Source organism: Lepidochelys kempii, chromosome 1 (assembly GCF_965140265.1).
Source record: "Lepidochelys kempii isolate rLepKem1 chromosome 1, rLepKem1.hap2, whole genome shotgun sequence".
In the NCBI taxonomy this organism is placed as follows: domain Eukaryota; kingdom Metazoa; phylum Chordata; order Testudines; family Cheloniidae; genus Lepidochelys; species Lepidochelys kempii.
Genome location: NC_133256.1, coordinates 294675063 through 294692559, shown reverse-complemented (window position 1 = coordinate 294692559; position 17497 = coordinate 294675063). Strand labels below are relative to the sequence as shown.

At 40.8% G+C, this 17497-nt stretch overlaps 1 protein-coding gene across 6 annotated transcripts in view; it reads left to right on the top strand.

The window, feature by feature from the left end:
- Positions 1-293: 293 nt before the first annotated feature.
- The window catches only part of ANO6 (anoctamin 6), a 182486-nt gene continuing 165282 nt past the window's right edge, over positions 294-17497 (top strand). For all 6 annotated transcript variants that reach the window (XR_012156788.1, XR_012156787.1, XM_073327998.1 and 3 more), the window contains exon 1: positions 294-466. Coding sequence is in view for 4 of the 6 variants with exons in the window: in XM_073327998.1 (XP_073184099.1) it covers positions 394-466 (73 nt within the window). In the remaining 2 variants the exon portion in view is untranslated. The remainder of the gene's footprint in view (positions 467-17497) is intronic.

Sequence of the window (17497 nt, the reverse complement as noted above, 5' to 3'; positions counted from 1 at the left end):
GAGAAGGTGTCAAACTCTGGCTCTCTGGGCGTTGCACAGAAAGGGGAGGATGGGCTCGTCACTCCTTCCCCTTCTGCTGGCCTGTCTGTCAGGGCAACGAGAGCCCCGTCTCTCCCCCCCCCCCCCCGCCCTTGAGTGACGCTCGCGAGGAGGGTGGAGGTTGCAGCCCTGCCCGCACTTGGCTCTGTACGAGTCTAGCCTCCCCAGGCGTCCGCCCCGCCCCGCCCCGCCCCGAGCTCGCTGCTGCGCGGCCGGGACTTCGCCGGCGGAGCTCGGGGCAGCTGCCGGGCAGGGCTCGGCGTCGCGCCAGACCCCGCTCCAGGGAAGGGGGCGAACTTGTGTGCGAGGCCGAGTCGGCACAAAGGAGGGAGGGGGGACAAAACTTGCGGGAGGATGACAGTGGAGAACCAGGACGTGCTGCTGGAAGTGGAGGAGGAGGAGGAGGAGGAAGAGGATGGGGAGGTTGGTAAGTAAGAGTTTGATCACGGCTGGCTGGGAGCGAGATGAAGAGCCGGCACCTTAGAAATAGAAGGGGGAGTCCTGGAGCTAAGTGCTGACACGTGGAGGGGGTCGCGGTGGAGAGGGTGTGATAGCCCCGACCCCACACCTCAGGAAGGGAGGAAGCGCCCCTTACTTGGGATTAATTTTAGGAGAGTGGTTTCGACTCTCCTTCTGGGGAGGAGGAGGGGCGAGGATCGTACTGTGTGAGGGCTTCAATCGCACGTGGGGATTTTTGATTTCGCTTATTGAAACTCTCCGTTTGCCAGCCCTGCTGCGCACCTGAGAAGGTTTCTCTCGCAGCGTGCTCTTTCAGTTCACGTGGAAAGCTAAACCCCTTGGCGGTTCTTTTTGGCTCTGAACTGCTTGAAGAGCTGAGGCCAAAGAGATGCCTGAGGCTGGAGTTCATGTGCTTATATTTAGACGCCCACGTTTGAAAATGCGGCCCCGAGATTTTACTGGAATGAATGAAGCTGCCCCTGCAGTGAGCGTGTGAATGTGGGTGAGAGGCAGAAAGATACCTGGTTTACATGTGCAGTTGTGAGTGAATTGCAGAGTTTAGTTTTATGATCTGCTTTTGTTCTGCAAGTTTCAAGTGCAAGGTCTGGGACTTCTCCAGATAATGGTGAGATAGAAAATGCTGTGAATTTGTCAGCACAAGTGATGCATGTAGAAATGGGTTGTCTTCCACAGTTAGCCTGAAAATCTTTCCTCCTTTCATGTGAAAGACAATATTGAGCTACTTTAGTGTGCATAAATATATAGAAAATTTTACCCATAAACTGGCCTGTTTTTGAAGAGAAAAAGGAACTCAGTTTGATGTCACAGGGGAAGCACTTTACAGTAACCATGAGGATGTAGCTAGGATCCCAGATCATAGAGCCTGTTTTGGAGGAAGGTGGGGGTGAGATTGGCCCAGTACCTTTAGATAATGAAAAGAATTCAGTTTCCATGACACACACAGGATCCCCTGAAGCTGATCTGGCCCATGCTATTGGCATACCTGTTCTGAGAAAGCAGATTGCTCACTTGCCTTGCCAGGCTTAAGTGCCTTAAGGGGGTGGGGAAGCAATGAGCAAAGCAGGGAGAAGACTGGCCCAACGGAGAATGACTTTTCACTGGAACATGTATACTCCCAATAGTTAAATGACTGGAGAATGTTATGTCCATTAGGATTATATACTAGTTTCTGTACCAACAGCAACTCCTCAGAGCCATTACTTCTGTATTTAATATTGGAGTGAATTCTGTCAGAGTATCTCCCTTCCAGACTACATACATAATGGACTAGATCTTCTGCTGGTGTAAACTGATGTGGTTTCATTCGCTTCCATGGCGATACATTGATTTACACCAGCTGAGGATATGGTCCTATGTTTTTGGATGATAATACCCATGGCATCCAGAAGCCTCTTGTTTCTACATAAGTTGATTTAAAAAAACAAAATGCAGCCCGCTGACATGTGTTATCTTTGTCAGTGGTACATGCCAATGGAAGAGATTGGGTATCAGATATTATCCTGGATTCATCAAAGGGAGAGTAAGCAGATTTCTATATGTTAAGTTTTAACATAAATAGGATTTCTGTTTACTAATATTCAAAAGCTAATGAGTAGTTCTAATGCCAATTAAACAGTGTTGATATTTTCAGAACATTGGGATTGGATTTTTGTATTTGTAGAAAATAGCAAAAATGAAGATACTAGCACTGTTTGATACTCATGAAGGCATAGTTGTCTGTAAACACTCACTCTTGTGAAGTGCCACTAAAACTAAAGCATGTTACTAGCTTCTTGGGGTTTATTATGAGTTCAGTACAAAACTGCACAGATTTTGGCCCTGATCCAAAGTTCATTGAAATCAGTGGGAATTTTTCCACTGACTTCAATGGACTTTGAATCCGGCCCTTAGGGAGTATGTGCATAATACTAAAGGGAAGAATGCAAAACTAGTTTTCCACTTGGTGTGACCCAAAGTAACACAGTTTTACTCCACTCCCCCCCATGAATGGGTGGATCAGCACTGGAATTTTATAATCACTTCATGACTTTTGCTTTCCATTCTGTCCCTCAGAGAACAACTCAATTGTTTTCTGTTCAGGGATGTATATCAGCTCTGGATCTGGGCTGGGTTCAGCTCCCAAAGCCAGCTATCATGGGTTACGTACTTGCAGGATACACCAGTTTGGAACAACAAAGATATTTTGGAAATTTAACTACAAAGTGGGCAGGGGTGATCTCATAAGTTGTTACACAGAGAAATTCCATCACAGAGTTCTGCTGAAACTGTTATGCAGTCTTGTAAAGTGCATGCTCTGTTAATACATGAATATTCAGGTCACATGTCTGAGGTTTTTTACAGGAACTGTAGAGCTACGAAAGCTTATGCTCAAATTTTATTTTCTAAGGTGCCACAAGGACTCCTTGTTTTTTATGGAGAGGATGTTTACCATGAAATATTTCAGAGTAACAGCCGTGTTAGTCTGTATTCGCAAAAAGAAAAAGAGTACTTGTGGCACCTTAGAGACTAACCAATTTATTTGAGCATAAGCTTTCGTGAGCTACAGCTCACTTCATTTGATGCATACTGTGGAAAGTGTAGAAGATCTTTTTATACACACAAAGCATGAAAAATATCTCCCCCCACCCCACTCTCCTGCTGGTAATAGCTTATCTAAAGTGACCACTCTCCTTACAATGTGTATGATAATCAAGGTGGGCCATTTCCAGCACAAATCCAGGATTTAACAAGAATGTCTGGGTGGGGGGTAGGAAAAAACAAGGGGAAATAGGTTACCTTGCCTAATGACTTAGCCACTCCCAGTCTCTATTCAAGCCTAAGTTAATTGTATCCAATTTGCAAATGAATTCCAATTCAACAGTTTCTCGCTGGAGTCTGGATTTGAAGTTTTTTTTGTTGTAATATCGCAACTTTCATGTCTGTAATCGTGTGACCAGAGAGATTGAAGTGTTCTCCGACTGGTTTATGAATGTTATAATTCTTGACATCTGATTTGTGTCCATTTATTCTTTTACGCAGAGACTGTCCAGTTTGACCAATGTACATGGCAGAGGGGCATTGCTGGCATATGATGGCATATATCACATTGGTGGATGTGCAGGTGAACGAGCCTCTGATAGTGTGGCTGATGTTGTTAGGCCCTATGATGGTGTCCCCTGAATAGATATGTGGGCACAGTTGGCAACGGGCTTTGTTGCAAGGATAGGTTCCTGGGTTAGTGGTTCTGTTGTGCGGTATGTGGTTGCCGGTGAGTATTTGCTTCAGGTTGGGGGGCTGTCTGTAGGCAAGGACTGGCCTGTCTCCCAAGATTTGTGAGAGTGTTGGGTCATCCTTCAGGATAGGTTGTAGATCCTTAATAATGTATTGGAGGGGTTTTAGTTGGGGGCTGAAGGTGACGGCTAGTGGCGTTCTGTTATTTTCTTTGTTAGGCCTGTCCTGTAGTAGGTGACTTCTGGGAACTCTTCTGGCTCTATCAATCTGTTTCTTCACTTCTGCGGGTGGGTATTGTAGTTGTAAGAATGCTTGATAGAGATCTTGTAGGTGTTTGTCTCTGTCTGAGGGGTTGGAGCAAATGCGGTTGTATCGCAGAGCTTGGCTGTAGACGATGGATCGTGTGGTGTGGTCAGGGTGAAAGCTGGAGGCATGTAGGTAGGAATAGCGGTCAGTAGTTTTCCGGTATAGGGTGGTGTTTATGTGACCATCATTTATTAGCACTGTAGTGTCCAGGAAGTGGATCTCTTGTGTGGACTGGACCAGGCTGAGGTTGATGGTGCGATGGAAATTGTTGAAATCATGGTGGAATTCCTCAGGGGCTTCTTTTCTATGGGTCCAAATGATGAAGATGTCATCAATATAGCGCAAGTAGAGTAGGGGCTTTAGGGGATGAGAGCTGAGGAAGCGTTGTTCTAAGTCAGCCATAAAAACGTTGGCATACTGTGGGGCCATGCGGGTACCCATAGCAGTGCCGCTGATCTGATTGTCCCCAAATGTAAAATAGTTATGGGTAAGGACAAAGTCACAAAGTTCAGCCACCAGGTTAGCCGTGACATTATCGGGGATAATAAACTGCTAGTCAGAGAAGTTAGCAGTTCACATGTTTGCCTCCAGCCTTATCACACAAGTGTGCACGTGCATTTACCAAAAAAGCAGCCCCTGATATATATTAGTATTAAACGGGCCTTCTCTTGAAATTTGTAGTCATGCAATACTCCCATTGAGTCAGTGGGAGTTTTGGCTGAGTAAGGACTGCAGGGTCTAGCCCTCTGGTTGGGCTTATAGCAAGTTGGAAGGATATTTTTGCAGTGCATGGACATCTCTATATTTTAGAGGCAAATTGTTTGCAAAGGGAAAGTTATATTTGTGACATCGGTTTGTTTCTGAAGCTTCTAGATACTGGGCGTAAGTGGTGGAATGGGAATTGAAGTGTGGTTACTGCAGGAGCTAAAATTCCAAAAACAATTTTCTCTCTAGAAACCATCTTGAATGATTTACTATGGACAGCTCTGCAAAATGTTGTGTTCTTTTGCTAGTGCCAGACCACATATTGCATCTAAATTGGTTTGTATGTATGTGTGGGGATTTCCTAAATTTCTGTGTTCTCCCTAGAGGAAATGTAAAAGGCAATTTTCACAAATGGAAGAGCCATTCAGCACAGCATCCTTGTCACTTGCCTGGGGTAGTTTGCTGCAGTCTCAGGCAGTTTGTTTTTAGTTTTGCTCTATTCTAGGTGTACTTGTGTGTGTTTGGCAATAAATAGGTCGTCTTCATGACAATGCCTTTTACTAGTCGCTCATTAGCCCCTCTTTCTCTCCCTACTGATTTTCTTTTCTGAATTTTAGTTTGGGTATCCTTTCTCTGCAGATACACTCAATTCACTGTTCAGCCTGTCTGCCTGCCTCAATCTCATCAACTCCCAAATCTGCCAAAACAACCTTAGGTTCGTCCTAGCCAAAACTGATATCCAATTGATAAGGAAAGCATTATTGGCCAAAACTCCAACATCTCATCTCCTGCCGACTCAAATCAAACAGTTGCCCCCTCTTTGAGAACCTAGGTTTATTAACCTGTACACTAACCTCTCATCTATCTGGTCTTGAAAATGTGCTGCTATGACCACTGAAACATCTTTTGCAGGATGCTGCTTTGCACCGTACAGGTGAACCAATCCGTATCTCTTTCTGCTAATGCCTGCCAGGTACTATACCTCTTCTTTTTTAAAAAAGATTTCATATTTGACCCAGTTGTTTGTCTGTCTTAAATTTTTCGTAGCTCTTAAGCCACTGTTTCTAGTTAGTTCTCCCTACTCCATCCTGAACGGATGTCCTTAATGGTGCTGCCTCTTAAATTCATCACCAATCTTCAGCGGCTTCCTCCCCATTTCTGAATCCAGCACATTTCTCTCCTTCAAGATCCCCTGTAGATCCTAACTTCTTTTTATGTTTTGTTCAGCATCCAGCACAGTGGAGCTCCTATCATAACTGACCATCTGGATGCTACTGTCGTACAAATACAGAAGAATAATTATAGTGATTCTTTACCTCATTACCTTTGCTTTTAATTCTGCCCTCCCCAGAGGGTGCACTAATTATTTTCTCAGACTACTCAATGCTTCCTATTTCCCACCCATTCTCATTCTTCTTCTTTTGCTATTCAAAATCTCACAATACCCTACATAAGTAAGTACATTTAGAGCACAATAAATTGTTTTCTAAATAATTTACTTACATAAAATATTGTGTACACGCTATGATGTTCTGTAATGCACGCCACTACTTGGGCCTGAATGATACTGTAGAAAGATAAATCATATATGTATGTGCCAAATTCTCCAATCAGTAAAAGAATATGTCAATTGTCAGGAGATTTCCTGACCTACCAAACTATAACTAACTTTCTGCTATAGTTTACTGCAAGCCACACAGTTGGTGGAATATTTCAAATTGGTCTACTCTGCACTAGGTGCTGGTGCTGGTATTAGACTCAGTGACCTAATGCATCTGGTCTTTTAACAAAGGCTACATCATTTTCAGTTTTATTTTCATGTGGAGATATTTTCCCTCTGGGATTTACATATTGGATATGAATCCCTACAGTACAAAACATTGTCTGTTCTGCGCCACTCCTGTCACTTCTGTTATTCTTCAGTTGTTTCTCTGTTTAGTAATCTAACTAAAAATTAATTAAGGTACATCTCAGCCTTCATTTTGAAGCGCACTACAGGCTGAATGTCTGTTGCAGAATAATTGGAGATGGATCAGCAGGGCAATTTGGTTTGCTGTTCAGCCAAAACATATTAGGCTGAGCATATGCATAGAAGGGTTAGTATGCAACTTGCTCTGCTCTGCTATTTATTGTTATACTAGGCTCATGCTGGAATACTAAATGAAGTGACTGGCTGGCACAAAGCAGTGACAACCACCAAAAAAGAAATCAAATAGAAGAAAAATCCTTTTTTTTCACTGCAGCTACAGGAATTGCTTTCATACTTTTTATATTGCAGCTTTGGTACTCTTTCAGTATTTGGGAGAGCAAGATTCTGGAGATAATGCCAGAACCATTCAGTATGACAATAGTTCTGTTGCTGTTTCCACAGGCAGTTTTTCTACAAACTTTGTCAAAAGATTGAGAGAAACTTGTTGACAGGGACTGAATCTGAAAAACACAAATTCTTAGGTTAGTTTTAGATTTAACTTGCATACTTTGCATTTATCTAGCATCTTTCATGTGAGAATCTCTCAGGTGGGTAAGTACTATCTCTGATCTGCAGATGGGGAAACTAAGGAAAAGAGAAATGAAGGTCTCACCCAGTGCCACATAGTAAAGTGGAAGAGGTGGATTTAGAATTCATGAGTTTCTGGTCCCCATGTTCACTGCCTCTCTAGCATATGAAGACGGACAGACAGTTGGATTTCATTTTTTTAAAATATATTTGTGTTAAGTGGAATTTCTTGCCCATACACAGACAAATATGGTGGGAATTCAGAAATTTTGGAGTGCAGTTTTTATTTATTATTGTAATAGCGTAGTACCTAGGAGCCCTAGTCATCAACTAGGAGGACCCTGTTGTGCTAGGTACTGTACAAACACAGAACAACGATCATCCCTGTAAATATCCCTGTAAATTGTTAATTATTGCTCATGTTCTCTGCCTGCTTCTCCTTCTACACATCTTAGACTTTGGTTTACATGCATCTCTTCTTCCCCTCTTCCTTCTACCATCTTACTCTGTCCCCATTTTACTTTCACTTACTACACAGCATCCCAGCAACAAAATAGAATAGAATGTGATCATGCCCGAACTCCCACACATGAATGCTACCTCACTTTTTTTTTAAATAGTTTTTATTTTCCCACAAATCTTCTAAAACACATGTAGATGGGAATATACATTTGTAACTAGAACATAAATATTGTTTTGCAGTAACTGTAATTTACAATCTCTGGAGGATGTCGGAACATTTAAGAAACAAAAAGGAATCTAGAGTCTGGCAAACTTTAGGAATTTGCAAGACCTTCTTTCTGAATGACAAAGCCTTTCCACCTTTCCAGCAGAATGACCTTCCCTCTGTTGTAAATACCACCAACACCCCTCTATCTGCAAAAAAACCCAAGAAAAACAAACTAAACAAATCCAAAAATCACCAAACAAAAAATAATCCCTACCCTAAATAGAGTATATTCTATGAAATCCATTAAGGACTTCACTATTCCCAGCCTATGTCTCATGGAAGGCCCTCGGATATTATGGAAAGGGACAGCGGAATAAAACCTTAGGATGAATAACAGGGGTTAGTAGCCATGAAATAGTTAACCCAGTTAATACAAGGCTTTATGTTATACGTTTAATGTTATACAGAAGAAAAGGGGCTGGACCCTACAAGTGAATGCTTCCAAGGGACTCGGGGACTGCAGTGCACCTTGTGAGAACCATTGAGTCTATGATGGATTTGGAATGCTTGTCTGATCTTGGCAGTGTTTTAATATTAGTCACTCATATATATGTCAGTAATTAGATGCTATTAGTCCTAGTTTCATGGAGTGTTGGTCCTCTGGGAAAACACTACTACGAGATAGTAAAATGTTGAGTGAGATTCTTTAAGATTCTCCAACTTAAATAAGTGAAAGAGTGGGAAGGATTTTGGCAGTTCTGTACCCTCTTTAGTGTACTGATCAGTACCAGGGGTTTAAAGAATTTGTATTCTATAAAAATCTATTGAAATAAAAAAACCTTTCACATATTCATAGATGTTAAGGCCAGAAAGGGACCATTATAATCATCTAGTCCGATCACCTGAATGACACATGCCATAGAATTTCACCAGGCAACTTCTACATCTAGCCCATATCTTTCTTTGATCTATAGCATATCTCAAGTCTTAATTTAAAGACTTTAAGTGATGGAAAATCCACCATTTCTCTAGATAAATTATTTCAATTGTAACCCTCATTGTTAAACATTTACACCACATTTCCAGTCTGACTTTGTCTAGCTTCAGCTTCCAATAATTGAATCTTGTTGTTTGACTGCCAGATCAGAGCCCTCTATTAAATATCATCTCTTCATGTACACTTACAGACAATGATGAGTCATCTCTTAACCATCTCTTGGAAAAATTCATTAGATCAAGTTTCTTAAGTTTTTCCCACTCTTAAGAGAGATGTTCCGGACCTCAAAATCATTCTTGTAGCTCTTTTCTGAACTTTCTCCTATTCATTGACATCCTTTTTGAAGTACGGACACCAAAACTGAATACTGGATTCCAGTAATGGTCTTAAAATAACACCACCTTAAATATCGAAGAATAGCATTTGTTCTCTTAGCCACTATGTCGGAGCTCATGGTCAGCTGATATACACCATAACCCCCTAAGCCCTGGCTCTCCAAAATACACTCCCTGATCTTGTAAGTGAAGTTATTTTACTGGGTCCTGTGTATATCACTTTGTATTCAGCAGTATTAAAATGCATTCTGTTCAAATGAGCCCATGCAATCCAGATCACTCTTTAGAACTGATCTGTCATTTACCATTTAACTAGTTTGTGTTATTTGCTAACTCTACCAGCAATTATTTTATGTTTTCTTATGTGCCTGTGATATTTATTAAATATGTATATCACAATGGCTTCCTTAAAAGTTTAACTTATTTAACACAATCCACGAGGGTTTTTTTAAAGACAAAACATCTCTCAGAATTTGCTGCTGAATATGCCAGAGGTGGTAGAGTTTTTTCTGTCATTATTATTCACAAAAAAAAGTTTCCAGTTTCACTATTTGCCCCAAGCACCTAACTGGCTAAAACTAAGGTGGCCAGATAGCAAATGTGAAAAATTGGGACAGAAGATGGGGAATAATAGGTGTCTATATGAGAAAAAGCCCTGATTATCAGGACTGTCCCTATAAAATCGGGACATCTGGTCATCCTAGCTAAAACAGAACTGAAGTAAAATAACCAAGCTTTTCTCAGCTCTGATTCATAAAGAAAACTTACCATAATAGGCAGTTAAAAACAACCAGGCCTGTTTAATACAATATATCATGTCTGAGGTGCAAAGCTATACAACCATTGGCCAAATATTCCGTAATGATTCAATTATGGAAATTAACATCAAAGAACTTATGCTGTGTATTGATACACTAGCATTAGCTATTTTGCAACTAAAGCATTGTATCAAAACCCATGAAGAAAGTCCAGATTTCAGAAGACTGTTAACAAGGATAAAATTCCTAACTCCAAAAAGGCCACCTCAAAGGACCTGATCTCCATATCGTATAACAGTGTTTCTAAACCAGTGGGTCATGAACCAGAAGGGGATGGGAAAAGGCAATAAAGGGGGTTGCGAGGTATTGGAAATTTTAGTACAATCTGAAACAAAGAAAAACTAACTCCCCCGCTCCCTGCACCCTCTTGCCTCTGAAAGTCTAGTAGTCTCTGTCAACCTCTTGCAAAAACATACAGAAATTATACAGACCTATCATTGATACTCTTTAGTATTTTTTATAGTAAATATAAGGGCTGTGAACGTTTTTCACTTTGAATAAGGGGTCACCAACGTCAAAATGTTAAGAAACATAGGTATAACAAATTGTTACTGAGGTATCTAGAATATAAGAATACCTTTATAGAAAAATGAGGAAAGGATCTGAAATAAATCACCCTGGAGTATTGTGTCCAGTTTTGGGAGCCACATTTCAGGAAAGATGCAACAAAAATGGTTAAAGGTCTAGAAAACCTTTATGAGGGAAGATTGGGAAAAAATAGGGTTTGTTCAGTCTGGAGAAGAGACATAACAGTTTTCAAGTACATAAAATGTTGATACACGGAGGAGGGAGAAAAATTGTTCTCCTTAACCTCTGAGGCCAGGACAAGAAGCAATGGGCTTGGGTTGCAGTAAGGACAGTTTAGGTTGGACATTAGGAAAAACTTCCCAGCTGTCAGGGTGGTTAAGCACTGGAATAAATTGCCTACAGAGGTTGTGGAATCTCCATCGTTGGAGATTTTTAAGAGCAGGTGTAAAGGCTGATTTCCCCACTCTGCCACTTCGAGTGCAGAAGGTGGGGGCCCGCAAGGATTCTAAAAATTAATACTGGCCACTCCAGGCTTGTACTAAACTCCCAAGGTTACAGCTTTTCTCTGACCTTGGATGGGTAGATGTTGCCACCACCCAAGTGCAAAACCCCTTTGAGGACCCAGGAAGGCGCACTTGGGAATCCTTCCTGTGGGGTACCCTCAAGCCCTTTCATCACCTCCCTGCCCCCTCTCCCCCAGGGGAGAGCTGAGAAAGAAAACAAAGGAAATCAGCTGTTGCTACCAGCTAATTAAACAACATGTGCACAAACCTCTTAGGACACACACATCCAATCCTGTTTTTAAAAAAGGTAAATTTTATTAAAAATAAAGAGAGAAAATACATCTGGAAACTCAGGCTACTGCTAGATTTAAAAAAAACAAAAACAAAAAAACACTTACAAAGATTAAGCATCAAGAATAACATTCTTGAGGTCCAGCTTAAAGGTTACAAGCAAAACAAAAGCATTTGGGGTTAGCCCAGAAGAATCCACAAGCCATAAAAAGAGAAACCTAATCACATCTTCCTAGACATTTCCTGATCTACTTACCTATCTGGGATTTCAAATGAGTAGTTTCTAGATATGATACCGATGATTTTTCAAACCTGGCCCCAAGTTTCTCACGGCATAGTTGTTCTGTGTCCCTACCCCCTTCATTTATCACAGAAGGTTAGATAAACACCTGTCAGAGAGGGTCAAGATAATACTTAGTCCTGCCAAGAGTGCAGGAGACTGGACTAGATGACCTCCCGAGGTCCCCTCCAGTTTTATGATTGGGGAAAATATCTGGAGGAAGGACTCATCTAGTTATGTAACCATTAAGAAAAATTATTAGCCTTTATGAATGGTACCTTATTTCATATAAAATGTATTTAAAGAGTTATTAATAGAGCTGGGCAAAACTTGACTGTAACTTGGCCGCTGCCTCCTGAGTGCTCTCTTGTGCCCAAAGGTCACTCTGCAGCATCCTGCCTCTGTTTTCCCCCCTTCACAGCCCTTTTAGAATGGCATAATGGCTTCCCTCTGGGTTAATACCACCCCTGCCTGGTACTGGTTTAATAACAGTAACAGTTCAAAACAATCCTCAGTTTCCCAAAATAACCACAATATATGAACATGTGTTCTTGTTTAGCTCTGGCATCTTATATCATAACCGGAGTTCTTTTCTGTCCCGCTCTGTTCTCTCAGCCAGCCTTCCCAGCTCTTCCTAACTAGAGCTCAGCTTTCTGGCTCTGGCCTCCCAGTGCAAAGCCAGGCAGAGTTTCCCCCAGGAGCCTCCCACTCACTGGACTCCAAACTCTCCTGATGTCAGGGTCTTTCCTGTAGGAGCCTCTCATCTCCTGAAAAAAGAAAAGGAGTACTTGGGGCACCTTAGAGACTAACAAATTTATTTGAGCATAACCTTTCGTGAGCTACAGCTCACTTCATCGGATGCATCCCATGAAGTGAGCTGTAGCTCACAAAAGGTTATGCTCAAATAAATTTGTTAGTCTCTAAGGTGCCCCAAGTACTCCTTTTCTTTTTGCGGATACAGACTAACATGGCTGCTACTCTGAAACCTGTCATCTCCTGAACTTCCTCCCACTTCTCTTTATCACTAAGTCACTTGATCTTTCCCAGTAGTGCCTCATTAGTTATCAGAGTTGGCTAGCCACAGGCCCTCCAGCCTTTTAAGAGGCAAGACACTCTGTTACATAGACAAATGGTTTTTCATAAAAAAATGCATTTTTCAGAGCCAAAAACTTTTGGCCAAATTTGGATTGAATTTGTCTAATAGTTTTGGTTGGGAGGAGAGAGGGAGTTGAAACTAAATGTTTCAATTTTTTTAATCAAACCAATATTTTTATTTCAAATTTAGCCTATTTTAAAAAACCCCCACAAAGGGTGAAAAACAGCCAAATCAAAACCAGAGTGTCGTCCCTCTCCCCCCCCCCCCCCCCCCCGCCAATTGATTTGGTTTGAATCGAACTGGATTTTCTTTTGGATTTTTCGATTTGGTTCTTGAACCAAAATACCCCATTATTTGCTGAGCTCTAGTCATAAGTACTGAAAAGGATGTGGAAGAATAGGGACCTTCCTGCATTATGATGGGAACGCCTTAAGGCAATAGTCTTTTGGAGGAAAATAACAAATAGAACTTTCAAGACATCTGAAGTTCGGCTACCCACAGAATCCAAAGTGGCTCTATTACTTTAGAGATTATTGATTTGAGGAAGGACCCACTGATAAGACAATTACCTGATGTGAGATTAGCTTGTTTTTGGACAAGGACAGATCCCCTAACGTCAGTGACGTGGAGAAATAAAGTACGGGAAGCCCATTTAATAGAAAAATGACAGCCTTATATCAGGATCAAGTAGATTTTATAATGTGTGGTGACCATTTTTGGAATTTGAACAAAATCTATGCACAGATTATGATAAGAGGTTGACCAAACACCAATGGATCTTTTAAAAGCAACAGATACAGGTTATGAAGAAGGTTTATTAATATAGGCATGGAAAGGTCAGGTATGTTAATGACAAAATAATTTTTTTCTTTTTAAGGACACCATTCTTGTTAAAGTACATCGTACATCTTAAAGTACATCCTTTAAACCACTTCATCCTAACATTTCTTGGCACCCAGGCCTTGTAATTTCATAGAAAATGATGTATTGGATGCTGTGGATTCAAATGGTCTGGTTTGCAACTACAGATGTGCCAAACCCCAGAGGGTAACTAACCCCAACCCTGAGGTTTCTAATACCACATTTTAATACCTAATACCTAACTAACCATTGAGCTGTGTGTAAGAGCATTTGCCAACAGCAAATGCAACTGGCCTTGCACTGATTTCCCATTTTTCCTCTTTGCACAGACAGCTGGAAGAATTTTATTTGGTTGTTTGGATTTGGCAGTTTGAGATGACTTACTCTGTATTCAATAAAAAGAAAAGGAGTACTTGTGGCACCTTAGAGACTAACAAATTTATTAGAGCATAAGCTTTCGTGAGAGTGCGCTGTAGCTCACGAAAGCTTATGCTCTAATAAATTTGTTAGTCTTTAAGGTGCCACAAGTACTCCTTTTCTTTTTACGGATACAGACGAACACGGCTGCTACTCTGAAACCTGTCTGTATTCAATGGGAGAGAAGACGGGGGGGGGGAGAGAGGAGGAGCACCATGAAACAAGCCTGGCCTAGCAGGAGCAGGTCAGGAAAAGGGTTGTCTGTTCCACTGTGAAATAGTTAAGTGTACGCTAGAGAAACTAAGCATGCTGTACTTGATATAAGAAAAAACATTTTCTAAACAGTGTAGAAGACATTAAGACTAAGACTATAAAGACTCTGCAGGTGTTCGTTTTAACAAGACATGAATTTAATAGCATGTGAACATAACTAGGAAGCATGGAGGGTTTGTTTGTTGTTTTTATATTGAGAGTGCAAGAGTCAGAAGAGAAGAATTGTGGGAGGCTCAGTGCAATTGCTGAGCTTTGTAACCTAAAGTAATGAAAAACAGAACTTCATTTTCTGTGCTGTAGTCATTGCTTCACTATGTGTCTTTGGCATCGTCCTTTGTAACAACTATGAAGTGTTGGTCTACAGTTTTTGTACTATTAAACAGATTCTTGACCCACAAGCATTTAATAGACCTAAAATAAGAAACAGTTCCTATGGTAATGCCCCTGAGATCACTTGTACCTACAGTCGTATTCTGCCAGGTTTGATATCCAAATTCAGCATGCAGCCGTGTAGAACTGAAAGAACTTGTCTCAGTGAATGTTGTGTGTGACAATCAGTATTCTGATCTGTTGATAGAACTAATATACATATGAGGTCACTGTTAAGGTTTTGCATTAGAGTGCAAGTTTGATGGAGCTGGGGTTCGTGTTGCTTTTGGGTGTCTGTTGGAGATGGAAATGACACACTGGAGTGTTTTATTGACAGAGTTGTAAGCCTTATGAAGGCAGAAAGGAGTCTGTTCTCCCAGCTTTTTATGGTCGTACTTTTAAAGATTTGTGTGGGTGGGTTGTGTCCTCCTGCAAACATAAGTCACTAAATATAGTTTTTGTTTGTCAGTTAATTTAAGGGCTTGTCTAAACAGCAGGGTAATGGACCCTGCTGGAGGTGATTTCTAAAGCACACGGACATGTTGCGCATTAATTGGTTTGTGTAGACCCTGCTGATGCGCACTAAAGGTTCCCTAGTGAGCTTTAATGTAATGCTGTTTCAAACAGTACTATGTTAAAGTGTGCTAGGGAACCTTTAGCGTGCACCGGCAGGGTCTATATGGGTCAATTAATGTGCAATGTTATGGGCATGGTTAGAAATCACATCCTTGCAGTGTGCAGTGCTTCTCCGTGTAGACAAGTCCTAGGTAAAACAAATATTTGCCTGTAGAATCCTTCATTGGGTTCATGCTTTAACTCAAGCATCTCTCATTTCCATGTGATTCTGCTCCAGTCCAGGATAGGTATATTGGCATTTTCTTGGAGAATTATATGAACTGAAATACATTTCCGCTTGCTAAGATAGTAGAGCTGTGCTTTCTTTCAGTGCTGAGCACTGCACAGCTGGTGGAGAGAACAATGTGCCTCCCTGCTCCCCTTGTGGCGTTCAGGAGTGAAATCTTGGCCTCACTCAAGTCAATTACAAAACTCCCATTAACATCAGTAACACCAGGATTTCATTCCAGGGCTCATGGAACAGTCCCTACTCCGCAGAATCCAAGGTAATAGCAGAAATGGTGCTGTAGAGGAAGCTGCCCTCCTCCATACTCTGTAGATGGAGTACCGCCCACATGTGGATCAGGAACTATGATTGTATCCCTTGTCTGTACCTACAGCAATACTGTGTCCAACAGTGGAGAACGCAGCTTGTGTAAAGTTTCTCCTTTATAATGCTGTCAGTTCTAAACCTTATTGATATAAATGTCCTATTTGCTCCACTAAAGTCTTTGTGCAGCAATTAAACTATTAAAGTGCATAATACTATTTAATCAGAAGGGGGTCATGAAAAGGCCAGAGGCTAGTGGTTTTGTCTGCAGTAGTAGATCTATTAGTTAAGTTTGCGTGTCATGTTTGTACAGGGGTAAAATTCAAACCAGTTAAACTGGCCTTTTATCAGGAAAATCTAGGAAGACTAAATGGTTTAGAGAGACACGCTTATGCTGTGTGTTCATATCTTTAGTTATTACACATCCAGATTGGGAAATTAACAAAAATGTATTAAAGCGTAAATTGACAATTTTAAACGGTGTAGTTACAAGTGTGCTGAAGCATAAACGTTCTTTAATTGATTTCATGCCTCATGTGGTTGAAATTGCAGCTCACTTTCAAAATATTGTAAGAAGGCTGAATAAGAACAAACCCCTCCATTTAGCATTTACATTAAATACTTTCCATCTAAACCATTAATTACTATTCTTTTTTTTTTTTTTTAAATAACTGAAAAGCCAAGGTTTGTAGTGACTGCCACCAGTTGTGGGGTATGTTTTTCTTTTACACTTTCTGTTCCTTTCAATTTTGTGTGGAGAGATTTTCTCCCTTTGCCATGTTAATCTGGTCAATCAAGTTCTTCAGGATTTTTTTAAAATGTAGTTCACCATGGGACATTAAATATTTACATAATACAGCACTTAATTCAGAACAAACTCCCAATCCGCCATTCAGGTACTCCTAAGCACTTGGGTGTTTTGTTGTTCCCAAGAGTGTTCACGGAATGCAAAAGTATTTCAAATGCTAATGTGGATAAAGAGCAGCAGCAGAAGTGCTGTCACAGCTCTCTGTAGATGGCACAAATAATTACACATAGTGAATGAATTCATAAAAGTGGCAACTTGCTCATGGGTAATTCATGGGCCAAGAATGACTCTTGCCCCTTGTAATAGTTACATCATCTAGTCAGGGAACAGAAACAATACCATGTGACTTAGGGGATACTGCAGTGTGCATAGTGAATACAGGTACTTCTAGCGAGCTAATTACAGTCATGTTTGTAATACAAAATAAAAATCACTTGTTATGTCTGTGGATAATTCAAGAATAAGAAGACTATAGTCATAGCATAAATTATTTGCAAGAAATATGAATTGCTCTAGGTTTACTTGTGAAGATGGGGGATAATGACATTTAACCAAGCAATCAAGACAGTTAGAGTGCTGTAATATTCCTAGAGTTTTACTAGTTTATTAACATGATAGGACTAAAATTATGATCTGTTTCTGTGTCTCTCTGTGGCTTTTTAAGTGGAATAATTGGCAGAATTCTTAAAGGTGTGTGTGAATAAGGATCAGGTCAAAGAATAAATCTAACTGAGGGTCTGATTCCCCAAACCTTAGTCATACGAGTAGTCCCATTGACATCAAAAGGAATAGGACTGCTCATGTGAGTAAGGACTACTTGTTACCAGGTTTGCAGAACCAATCCCTTAA